General features: G+C 42.0%; 1 protein-coding gene across 1 annotated transcript; it reads right to left on the bottom strand.

Moving 5' to 3' along the window:
- Positions 1 to 7,363: 7,363 nt before the first annotated feature.
- On the bottom strand, positions 7,364 to 10,875 carry PUT5 (Amino acid permease family protein). The gene is made up of 2 exons (XM_087684826.1): positions 9,135 to 10,875; positions 7,364 to 8,619 (listed from the first exon to the last, which is right to left on the bottom strand). Exons 1-2 carry the CDS (start codon positions 10,127 to 10,129, stop codon positions 8,100 to 8,102), a joined length of 1,515 nt encoding a protein of 504 aa, XP_087540952.1. The 5' UTR covers positions 10,130 to 10,875; the 3' UTR covers positions 7,364 to 8,099.
- Positions 10,876 to 11,409: the final 534 nt, after the last annotated feature.

Genomic DNA, 11,409 nt, shown 5'->3' with positions numbered 1-11,409 from the left:
TTCCCCCCTTAGTCAACTGGGATGTCTTTATAAATCACGCGACAAGGATATTCATATGTAGAGAATGTTATAAGACTGAAAAAAGTCGATCATCTGTGGATTGGGAGGCAAAGTTGGCCTCCAATTTCTTAGATATTGGTGGAACATTGGGACACTGGTGATACGCCCTGCCTTTTTGCATTTCTTGCACTTCATTTTGTCAGGATATTTCTTCCAGCAATTGCTTACAATATGCCCTTTTTTGTGACAAAATGAGCACTTAGTAGAAGCAATATGAACTAATACTTGCTCACAGGAAGTGATTGCTCATGTTCCTTTAGTATGGTTTCTCTTCTCTTCATCCAAGTAAGACTAGATGGTACTTGCCAAAGTCGGGTTCATGATATTAGTTAGGGTAGTCACAAGGGTTGGAAAAACCTTCTTCAAAGACTTTAGCAGGATGGCAATGGCATCTTCATCATGGATGGATGCTTGAACAGAGGCAAGATGTGCCATAAGCCCCTTCATATGTGAAATAAACTTTATTAGATCTTTTCCCTGTTTGTATTCCAAGCTGAAGAATTCAATCTTGAGAAATATCTTGGATTTCTTCCCTGTAGCACCGTAGATCCTTTCAAGCTCATCCCACTTTTCTTTGTTGGGTCTTAGAGGGAGATAGCTAACTAGGGGGGCTTTATAAGCCCTATAGTTATTGGAGAGATTGCTGCGTCTATAGGCCGTGCTGATCTCTGGAAGTCGACATCTGCAGATCTGTGCCAATTTGACGATTTGCTCAATGTCGTCTTCCACATTGCCCAATGTTGCCCTTTGATGTGCCAGTACTGGTTGCCTTATGTCAGGGAAGAAGTTCTCAGTTAAGCCATGAGTTGAAATGCTCTCCTTTGGCTTCCCAGGTCCTCCAAGATCAGGGGGTCAAGCTGGCTATGGAGTTTGAAGGTCCAAGATGAGAGAAATGAAGATTTTATTGTGCACTTAGTGAGGCTGAGGTTTGAGGAAGCTGAAAGGATTAGAGGAGGCTCTAATATCATGTGAAAAACCAAAGCCGTAGCAAGAAAAGTGCGCAGAAGAGGGAGATAGGAGCTCAAAGTATAAGAACAAAATCTTGTTTACTAAGTTGCTCAATATACCCTTGCTTAAGGTGAATTCCCATGCCTATATTATAACAAGTACAATCAATCTTTCATGTGCAATCATCAATGCATGCACAAATGAAAAAGAAACAGCAAAAGTCTATTTTATTCTTATGAAAAATTTGACATTTTTACACTAAAAGATAGTATGGACATTTATGCCTAACAGGCAATTCATGCGCTGCCCTGAGCGGCACTTAGCAGGATTTCAAATACTTTTTCAAGTCTATTTAGACTTTAAAATTTGTATCGACAAATTCTTTTCAATATCCAACAAGTACTATAAACGTCTGATATTTATTTAATTTCTTGATATTGATAGTTTCAGGATTGTCAAGTATATCATAGTTGTTTTTGCTTCAACATTTTCGATATTTTGGGTTAGGTTTTCCCACTGATTCATACGTGGGTCAACTCATAATATTGATGCTCTCGTTGATATAATCGTTAATATTAACATTACGTGTGTTTTTGCTTCAACATTCTCGATATTTTGGGTTAGGTTTTCCCACTGATTCATACGTGGGTTAACTCATAATATTGATGCTCTCGTTGATATAATCGTTAATATTAACATTGCGTGTGTTTAAAAAAAATAAATTTTATTTTATTTTACTTATATTCTATGGTTTAATCATGTTCGATCATTTACCAAACTTTTAACGTTATCTAGAAAGATCAATTTTCATTTAGCTATGTTATAAGTGTAATGTTGTTTAAAGCTTTATTTCAGACAATGTAAAAATCATAAGTGCAATTTTTCTTTCATCTTTCAAACATCGAATTATATTACCACGCATCTAATTGGAATTATATTTCCACGTATCTAATTTATGTGTGTCTAGTATATATTTTTCTATGCAATTTTTTGTTGATTTAATGCATTGATTATTCCATGATATTATCTAAATGATTTTCTATAAATTATTATAAAATTTATATACATCTATTTATCATTAGCAAAATGAAATAGAGAGTCACTTTCAGGAAAAAAATATAAAATATTTCCTTCCTTAACAACGTCTACCTTTTTTCTGTTATTATGATCACATGCGTCTTTAACTAAATATCAATAAATATCACGAAATAAACCATAAATAAAATATTTTCTTAATGACATGCATATAATAATTTTCTAAGTAAAAGATTTTTTTCATTGAATATTTAATTATGATATTACTTAGATTATTTTCCTAAGTGACTATTCATATGCATTTTCATTAGAATGCGTTTATAATCGTTTAAAGTCAAATAAAGCAATAAGCTTATAAAATATTATTTTTTTAAAAACCAATGAGATATTATCTCTCTCAGGTTTGTTGTAACGAGGGTTTCGCCAATTCCTACTGCGTCATTTTTTCCATCGGCCGTGTTCCTTACTTCCCTTGCTTCAAATGTGCTTTTTGAATTTTTGCAACCTCACAAAGCCATAGATGTTGGGCTAAATTGACGTAGTAGTTCAAGGAGAGTTGGTGGTCGTCCAAAAAAGTTTCACCATCATTTCTCTTAGTGGTATAGTTGTATGGGATGATGGCGTAATAGGGGATAGAGAAAATGAAAATGAGGTAGAATGGGGGTATTTTCCTCTTTCAAGGCTCAAGCTTCAATGGATAAAAGAAAAAGTGAAAATTTTCTATCATCAAAATATCTTTCTTCTTGCCTTCTTTGTGAAGGAGAAGGGATGTATTTATAGGCATGAGAGGGAGCATGCAGTTAACTTATTCATTTGGTTACTTGTCAAGAGCCAATTGAGCTTTGTTAAATATTCATTTTGATTACTTACCTGTTGGATAGTGGCATGTGAATGATTTTTTAATGCTTTCTCTCCCTCCAGGCGTAAAAAACGTAATGTATTTTGACCTTTTTTTTTTTAAGTCTTTTTTTTTTCAAAATGACTTCATGTGGTGGTTTTTGGTCTAGCTACTTCATTACTTATCTAGTTTATAAAGTCATGTCATACTCTTTGACACTTAACTTACTCAATATCATGCTCGTTCTTGCGCCTTCTTCATCTATCGATTGAGGTTTTTGCAAATTTATTGCGGTTATGAAATCAATGCGATCCTCGATGCATTAAATGGGATTGGGAATGCCAAATCAAATATAAAAAAATTATATGATCAAACCGTCATAATATTATTTATGAGGTGTCTTTGCTTTTTGTTGGCTAGGAACATTGAGGCGTCTTCTCGCGTCGGATTGCAGAATTGATTAAATACAAGACTCCGATATCAAGAAAATGACGTGCAATCACTTATGGGATAGCTGGACGAGTAATTTATAAAACGCCTGAAGTCCGAATTCGTTTCTTGATATGAAGCGCTGTGACATGAATATTACATTAGCCATCTGCAATCCAGTGACCAACAATGATCCTTAGCTTGTTCCGAAGCCAGAGCAAGTTCTTAGACAATGGTGCTACTGTCTAAGAGCGATGTATTAAAATGGAATGGAGAAGGACCTTCTTCCCTTCGTGATAGCAGCATCATCTTGAATGTTGCCAGAATGGGGGTATCGTTAGAAGCCACAATCTCCTCAAGGAGCCTATACTTGGCCATCCTAGCCATCCGCCACCCACCTAAGTTGCATAGAAGCGGTCTAATCTTGCTGCTCTCCAAGTTGGCTCTAGGTGTTGATTATGCCATGTGAATTTCTGCAGCTCATCACTCCGAGTAAGCGTTACAATCATCCCTTTCAGCCATAATCATCGTGCTTGTTCCATGTGATTGATCTCTAGTTTTGCATGTCAATGTTCCAATTGCCCCCCAAGATTGCAGTATCATCCTGGATCTTGAGGCGCAGAGTTTCCCATTGAGCAGCTCTTGTCACTGAACAGTTTGAAGCATAAACTATGCAGAGGAGAAGTTCGTCATAATCTTGACCCCAAGACGAATCCATCATCTTCTGAAAAGGCCAACTTAGGATTGAACTCCTCCTTGATGCATAGTATAGCGCCTCCCTTTCCTTCAATTGTTGCACAGAAAAAGGTGATGTATCCGTCTATTCTGAAGAACTAACATTCATTCTGATCGAGCTTGATCTCCTGCAACCCAATGAAGTGGGGCTTATGATTTCTGACTTATCCACAAACAAGCTGTTTTCTCAGGTCCGAAGATAGCCATCTGACATTCCACGAGCAATATTTCAATCTCCCCGATCTTGAGGCCCTCTCAGTACTTCTAATATTGTTCATGCAGCACTTCCTCACCATTGATAGGAGCATAGAAATTCCGATCAACAAGTGGGTTCCTTGCAAGTTTTTTAAGGGAGGAAGATTTGCCAGATTTTTCCCCCTTGCCTTGGATCCACCTAGCCTGTGGCTCCATGTTCTCCTGGTTGTGCTATTTGTTTCCCTGCACATTGTTGTCTTTCCTGTTCTTGCCCCCTCCTTTTGCGGCCTGAGTAGACGCCCCTTGTTTGTCCTCCCTACTAGTTGGTTTGATGCTTTGCATGCTTCCTTGTTTCTCCTCCACCTTTGAACTCGGATGATCAGAGCCCTGAGCTGCCTCCTGCTTCCTAGCCTTGACTGGGCAAATCCTAGCAAAATGCCCATTAGCATGACAATGATAGCATGCGTCAGGGAAGGGTGAGAACTTCACGCTGAGGACAAGCTCAAATCCCCTGGGCTCTTGGAGATGAAGAAACTCAGGTGGCTCGTTTCTTCTATCCCAAAGAATGCAGGCTCTACTTGATGGCTTGAGGAGCCCCCAAGGGGTAGCAAGGGTAGGTGAGTATAGAACTCTACCCAGAGATGCTGCAATCGATGGCGCTAATTCCTCAACGAGCCGTAGCGGTAGGCTGGGAACTTGATCCAAACTGGGTGATTCGTGCGCAAGGACTCCTTTTGGGGAGGAGGACGACGACGACGAGGGCAAGGCATATACCAGATTGCCTCTGTACCCGATAGGAGACCCCAACAGCCAGTCTCTCTCGGCTCTGGAGCCAAGGACCATGAGGAAGAAGCCCTTTCCCATAAATTTATACTGAATGAGGTTAATCTTACCTTGATAGGTAGATTCGAACCATCTGTTGAATTGGACTTCACTAGGAGGCCTGCCCAAAAAATACACGAACACACTTGCCGCCACCGGCGTTGTGTAGCGTTCTTTGACTCTTTCCATTGAGATCAACATTCTAGCCATGTGCACCCTTGCTCCCTCCTGGACCTTCGCCCTGCAACGGGTATTGTGCTCCTCCTGGTTTCCAGCTCTCTCGGCTCCTTTTAGCTCCTCCTCAACTCCTCAACCTTGCCGGCCAATTTTGAACCCACAAACCGGCTGTTACAAATGATCGATTTCAAAGTGCAGCAAGGAGTGCTCAAAGGCTTACTGCTTTCGAATAGGACCACCTTGTACTCCCACATGATTGTGGATGACAATTCCAACATTGTCTAAGCTAATAAACATAGCATTGACACCCTCCTTAACATTTATGATTTGCTTTATTCTGTTTCAGGGTCGGTGATAAGTAATAGGAAATTGAAATGTTGCATACCTTCTCGGCACAGGAGAAGGATGATTAAGCAATACGGCTATACGGCTTCAAATGTATTAAGCCTGGACAAATCTTCAGATACCTTGGGTATCCCATGGTTATTGGGATAACAAAGAAGCAGAGGTTTGAGTGGCTTCAAGCGAAAGTTAGAGCAAAGATCTCGGCCCTCCAGAGACTTCCAATGGGCCTTAGTGAAAGAATAGTAGTGCTCAACTGCATCATCAACCCTGCAGCCTCGTTCGTAGTAGCTGCTAATACCTTTTCTAAAGCTTGCCCGGATAAAGTTGAAAAGCTTGGTAGGGACTTCGTATGGAGCTTTGCCAATAAGCACAATTGGCATCCTATATCATGGGGATTGCTCTGTATGTCCAAGGCAAATAATGGTGACCTAGGAGTCGAGGTAGTGAAAGAGAAAGCAGCCCACCTGGCTTTCATTGATCACGATTCGCCATGGGCATCAATCATGACCAAATGGATGTCCGCGAGTCAGCCGGCAAGAAGCAAGTGGGAGAATCTTGAGTAGCAGGATGTGCTTTGTAAAAGCAACCAGTCGACCACAGCCAATGCTCTACTCAAAAGTTGGAAGGTGATAGTCAAAACCTTGAAGTGGGCAGAAACCATGGAGAGGAGAGGAGATAGCTCGCTGATGCAGCGCGTCTGGTTGAGCCCCTATGCATACAAAGATGAAGCAGCCCCAGTGAAGGACCGGAAGACATTTAAAGCGCTGGAGAAAAAAGGGATTAGATGACGGGTGGATCTATGGGGTCCTCAGGAAGGAGAGTTCGATGAGGTAGCCACAAAAGCCAGAGAACACAGACTTGGTAATACTGAAACAGAATGGCTACAAGAGACATCTAACGCAGTCATAGAAACTTAGCCCACGTCCCGAGTTTGCGGATTGAAGCACCCATTGAAGTCTATGGAAACAGCAAAGGGAAGTAAAGTCTTTCTAGTCAGAGGTAAAGAGGAATTTGATGTTAGCAAAAAATAGTAGCATTCTTAAACTGAAGGAAGAATGGAAGTCACACTTCCCTGTGAGCACTAGAAGGCATGGAGATGCAGAGTGAGGAGGGTTTGGAGGGCAACACGTTCCAATAAACTTAATACCCTTGTCTGGAAAATCTGCACAGAGAAACTTCCTAGTAAGGGTAGACTGGCAAAGTTTATTTAGATTGGGATGCTATGTTGGATGTGCTGCAGAGCAAAGGAGTCAAGTGCTCATGTTTTCTGGCATTGTCCAACAGCTCCTGCAATATGTAAGAAGGTTAAAAGATTGGGTCCACAACATTGGTCTTCATGCATGTATTAGGATGAAAACAGCTCTTTTCAGAGATAAAGAGAAAATATATGAGGAGATTCTCAGACTACGGAATTTAATAAGAGCCATAGTACTGAGAGCTTTGTGGACAACCAGGAATAAAGTAGTGGTTGCAAAAAGCACTAGACTTGCAATGCAAGTAATTTTTGGGACGATAGTTAGAGAGGTTCTTGTTCTGCTTGGAAAGCTCAAAAACGAAGGTACCTGTTTTTAAGGTTAGCCTGAAGCTCCTTGAAAGAGCTAAAGCTATGTAAGTCATGGGGGCATCACTTTTTTGACACCCACAGCATCTATAAGGATGCATTGTAAATCTTTTCTGATAGAAATATAATTATTTACATGCATTTTAAAACAGCACACACTTACATATATACTGCATTGTGAGAAATGATCTACTCACACAAGGCAGGAAGAAGGACAGTGTTGTTTGGGGGTGGAAGATTTCGTTGTGGTGTGGGTGCAAGGAGAGATTCTGAAACCTCTATTGTTTTTGTTTAAATAATTGAAGAGTTCCACATTGCAAGTGAATGCAAAATTGGTCACGAAGTGAGGAAAATGTTTTTAGAGACTGGGCACAGCACTGTGATCCCAAGTTTTGTACATAACTATCATTTACTGGACCAGGTTCTGCTCAAAAAAGAGTTAATGTCGCAAGTCACTTTGGTGTGCCTAATACAAGATGCTACAACTGGCATCATTCAGATGGCAAATCAATCATATCATTGGCAATCATTTGGATTGCTGCTTTCCTCTCTGTGTCTGTATATGCAGAGGATCAGCCATGCCTCTAATAAGGTTTTACATGCCACAAGTTATCTGACATTGGACTGCTGCCTTCACCCTTGTCTCTGAATATGCAGAATCAACCATGCCTCTAGTAAGGTTTCACACATGCCACAAGTTATTTTACATTGGACTGCTGCCTTGCCCCTTGTCTGTGGATACATTGCAGGATCAGACATGCCTCTAACTAAGGTTTCACATGCCACAAGTTATCTGATATTGGACTGCTGCCTTCCCCCTTGTCTGTGGATGCATTGCAGGATCAAACATGCCTGTATAAGGTTTCACATGCCACAAGTTATCCAGACATTGCAAATGCTGGCAGCAAGCTTGCTGTTCTCATCTTCTAAGCACTAGCACTGAAACCATGTTATCTATTTCTCTGAACTTTGTGCCATTGCCTTTGCAGTTTCATTGGTGTAATCCACCAGAAGCCCAACCCCAGCATTGAGTCGATCTCGCTCGTTAACTGTAGCCATAGCAAGCTCCTGCTCTGTTACAGCAGGGTTCCTCTGCTCACCCTCCTCAAAGAAGCTCAGCCATCTCTTCTTTTTGGCATGCTCCAGTCCTGGGTACAACAGCAAGCCAACTATCAGGGCACCTGTGCTCACAAGGATGGTTCTCAAGGATGCTAGGCACATCACAACAATGAGCAATGCCGATGGTGGGATGCACAAGAGAATGACACAGGGTGTGTTGAGAGGGATCTTATAAGGCCGAGGCAGCTCTGGCTGCTTTATTCTCAGCCAAATGAATGCTGCGAACTCGAGCAGCATGCCGAAGCAGTACATGAAGTTGACAAATTCAACCACCTCCTGAAACTTCAGCCATGAGAGTGCAATCACTCCTGTGGCAGAGCAGAGGATGCTGAAAAGTGGGGTACCATACTTTGACCTGCAAAATTTGAAGAGATCAGTCAACGCATTTTGCATAAACAAAGTCACAATCAGTTCATAAGCCAGAAAATAAGTAGCATCTCAACTAGAAATGTTGATCACCATCACAAGAAGATTTAGACATTTTCCCATGTGGAAAAAGGGCTCTTTCCTTTGTTTTACCCTTTAATGTTCAACATCATGAGCTTTTCCTCAGGAGGCACTGCATACGTAGTAGGTACAGTTGGGGCAGGGCGCTGCTGGCCCCCACCCCAGGCTGACAGCCCCTTGCCCCCCACCACACCTAGCTAGTTCTGCAATCCCTCCCTCACAAAAGCTCATGATGATGTCATAATTTACAATGTGGGAATTTGTCTAAAACTTCTTGTGTACCTACCCCATATTTACAGGTTCTTGAGGGATGGTCAAAACTGATATTTCCAAGACTTGTTTTGCTTCAAAGTTTGCCATTGAGCGACACTAAATCTCTCTTTCTATTAACAATTGAATCAGAACATTTTTGCAGTGATCAACCTATGAGCAAAATTTTTTGGCAGCATTCCCCTTTCGCTCATTCCAAGAAGTTGAAATGAGTCGCTACTCATCTCAGCCTCAAAGAGGCCCAAGTTGGATAGGGCAGCAGCTGCCTGTATCCACCACTTCAACCATGACCCCCCGATCAACATTCCAACTTCTGCAAAGTAGCCATCTTCCCAGTTCGTCTGTTGCAATGTAAATCCCCCTGTGCCTGCAAGAAGAGGTATCAAGTAGGACAGGATAACTAGAACAACAGCAGCAAGAAGAGCTTTTGGGAATGTCTCCCTCGGCTTATCCACCTCTCCTGCTAGAGTGCTTGCTTTGTCCCAAAAGTTGAGGTTCCAAAAGAGGCTGTTCAGGAAACCCCTCCACTTTGTATTCTTAAGATCAACAATCAACCACTGCCTAGGTCTTATGTGTGGGAGTGAGAGAAGGCCTAGCACCAGGAAAGGAAGAAGAGAGAAGAATGCAAGTGCCACCGCCGTGTAGCCAACGATGGTTAAACCCCTGTAGTTCAAGAAAGTGAGGCAAAATGTCATCACAAAGAGGGCCGATATTCGCACTGCTCCTCTGCACAACAGAGGGATAGAGTGCTTGAGGTAATCCAAGAACAGCAAAGGGTATAATGCATTGTCCATGACTCCACTAAACCACTTCCAGAAGCCTTCTTGGAAACCCCAAAATGGGCCGAATGCAGCTGATATCCAAAGCACATACCCTCCATTTTGTGGGAATGTGGTGGCCAGTTCTGCAGTCACCAGAGCCTCTGGAATGCTCCACAAGAAAGGGAAAACACTGAAACCAACCAGGGCCAACAGTGGGCCACCTGCATTCACCGAGTCTTCCACTCCAAAAGGCCCTCCTGATACCTCATAGAAGATGAGGGCTACCAGAGGAAGCATGGACAGCTTTGGAACAGTATTCTTCTTTTTGGAACCACCATTAATGAGACCATGTTCTCTAGTCTTGGGGCTTCTCTCTGGTCCATCCATCAGATACTGTTCAAAGCTATCTGCAACACGAGCCTGCTTTTTTTTCCCCTGCAACCTTTGACCTCACAGGCTACATATTTGCGACATCAAAGTAGCATTCTCATGCATTAAACAAATTGAAGCATCTCTTCTGTTTTGGCAGAGTCTTCTTGTTGCTGCTTTTTGATCCCTTTCTCAAAATGTTAGAAAGACCTGAAACCTTGGCCTCAAGATGATACTGACATGCGAATGCTAGAAGCTATTTTCTGAAAGCATCTGCTGGTTTCAGAAACCTCGCTGTGTATTATGTATTTACCTTATTAGATCTTCCCGTGGCATCTACAGAGCTATCATGTCTGGCATGGAATGACAGCATATTTCCCTGTATTGTGTGTTTTCCTCGTCAGATCTTGCCACTACTATCTGGCATAGCTATCTGCTGTGAATAGCTATCAAATGTGACATGAAATGGGAGCACGATGCCTGCATTGCGTGTTTCCTTGTTGATATTGCCATGGCTGTCCGCACAGCTATCAAACGTGATATGGAATGAGGGTATGTTCCTGGATGTGTTTATGTCGACTCTGATTTCGTCAAGATCAGGGCCGGTTGCTAAAGGCAAGGAACAGCACAAGCTGTGTGTGGCGCGCCCGATCGATGCGTTTTTCTCTCAGATTTCTAGCACGTAACCCTCTCCGGCCTGTTCTTACCTGTTTGGGAAGCCGACTCCATTAGCTGGACACAGAAACAGAGGGCAGGTGCCAGCCTGCTTCCCGCGACTCTATCGAGCCCGTTCACACGCCCTCACTTTGTTCTGGCCCACACTTTTATTTTTTAATTAAGAAATGTGAAAAGTATGTTTCAATGATCCACAAGCTCATGATGTCGTCATGATTCACAATCTGGAAATTATAGGAGGCACGACATACCCAACCAACCAAGCGTTGTTGGTTGTTTTTTTTGGTTTTTGGGGGGAGAGATGTTGCAGACCTTCACATGACATAACTTATTATGAGGTACAGAAATGGCACAGTGGAAAGGGACACAAAACATATCAATAAGAAATCCTTGGTATTCATGATATAGAAAGACACAACATTGAGGCACATCTGAGGATCATACCCTCGTGATGTCACACATGTGAGGGCTCACATTGAGCTTAGGGAATCACATGTAGAAGCACAACCCAAGCAAAGCTTGAGTGACTACTACTCCCTATGTAGGCAACGTCATGGTATACCTATAAAGTTCTTATTCTTACAATCACCCTCGCTTAATGGATTGTTGTCCTCAGCAATCTA

The sequence above is a fragment of the Lygodium microphyllum genome, chromosome 9 (genome assembly GCF_053477565.2).
Source record: "Lygodium microphyllum isolate KBCC chromosome 9, Lygodium_microphyllum_v1.1.10, whole genome shotgun sequence".
In the NCBI taxonomy this organism is placed as follows: domain Eukaryota; kingdom Viridiplantae; phylum Streptophyta; class Polypodiopsida; order Schizaeales; family Lygodiaceae; genus Lygodium; species Lygodium microphyllum.
Note: the sequence above shows the minus strand (reverse complement) of the source record. Positions and strands in the feature narration are given on the sequence as shown.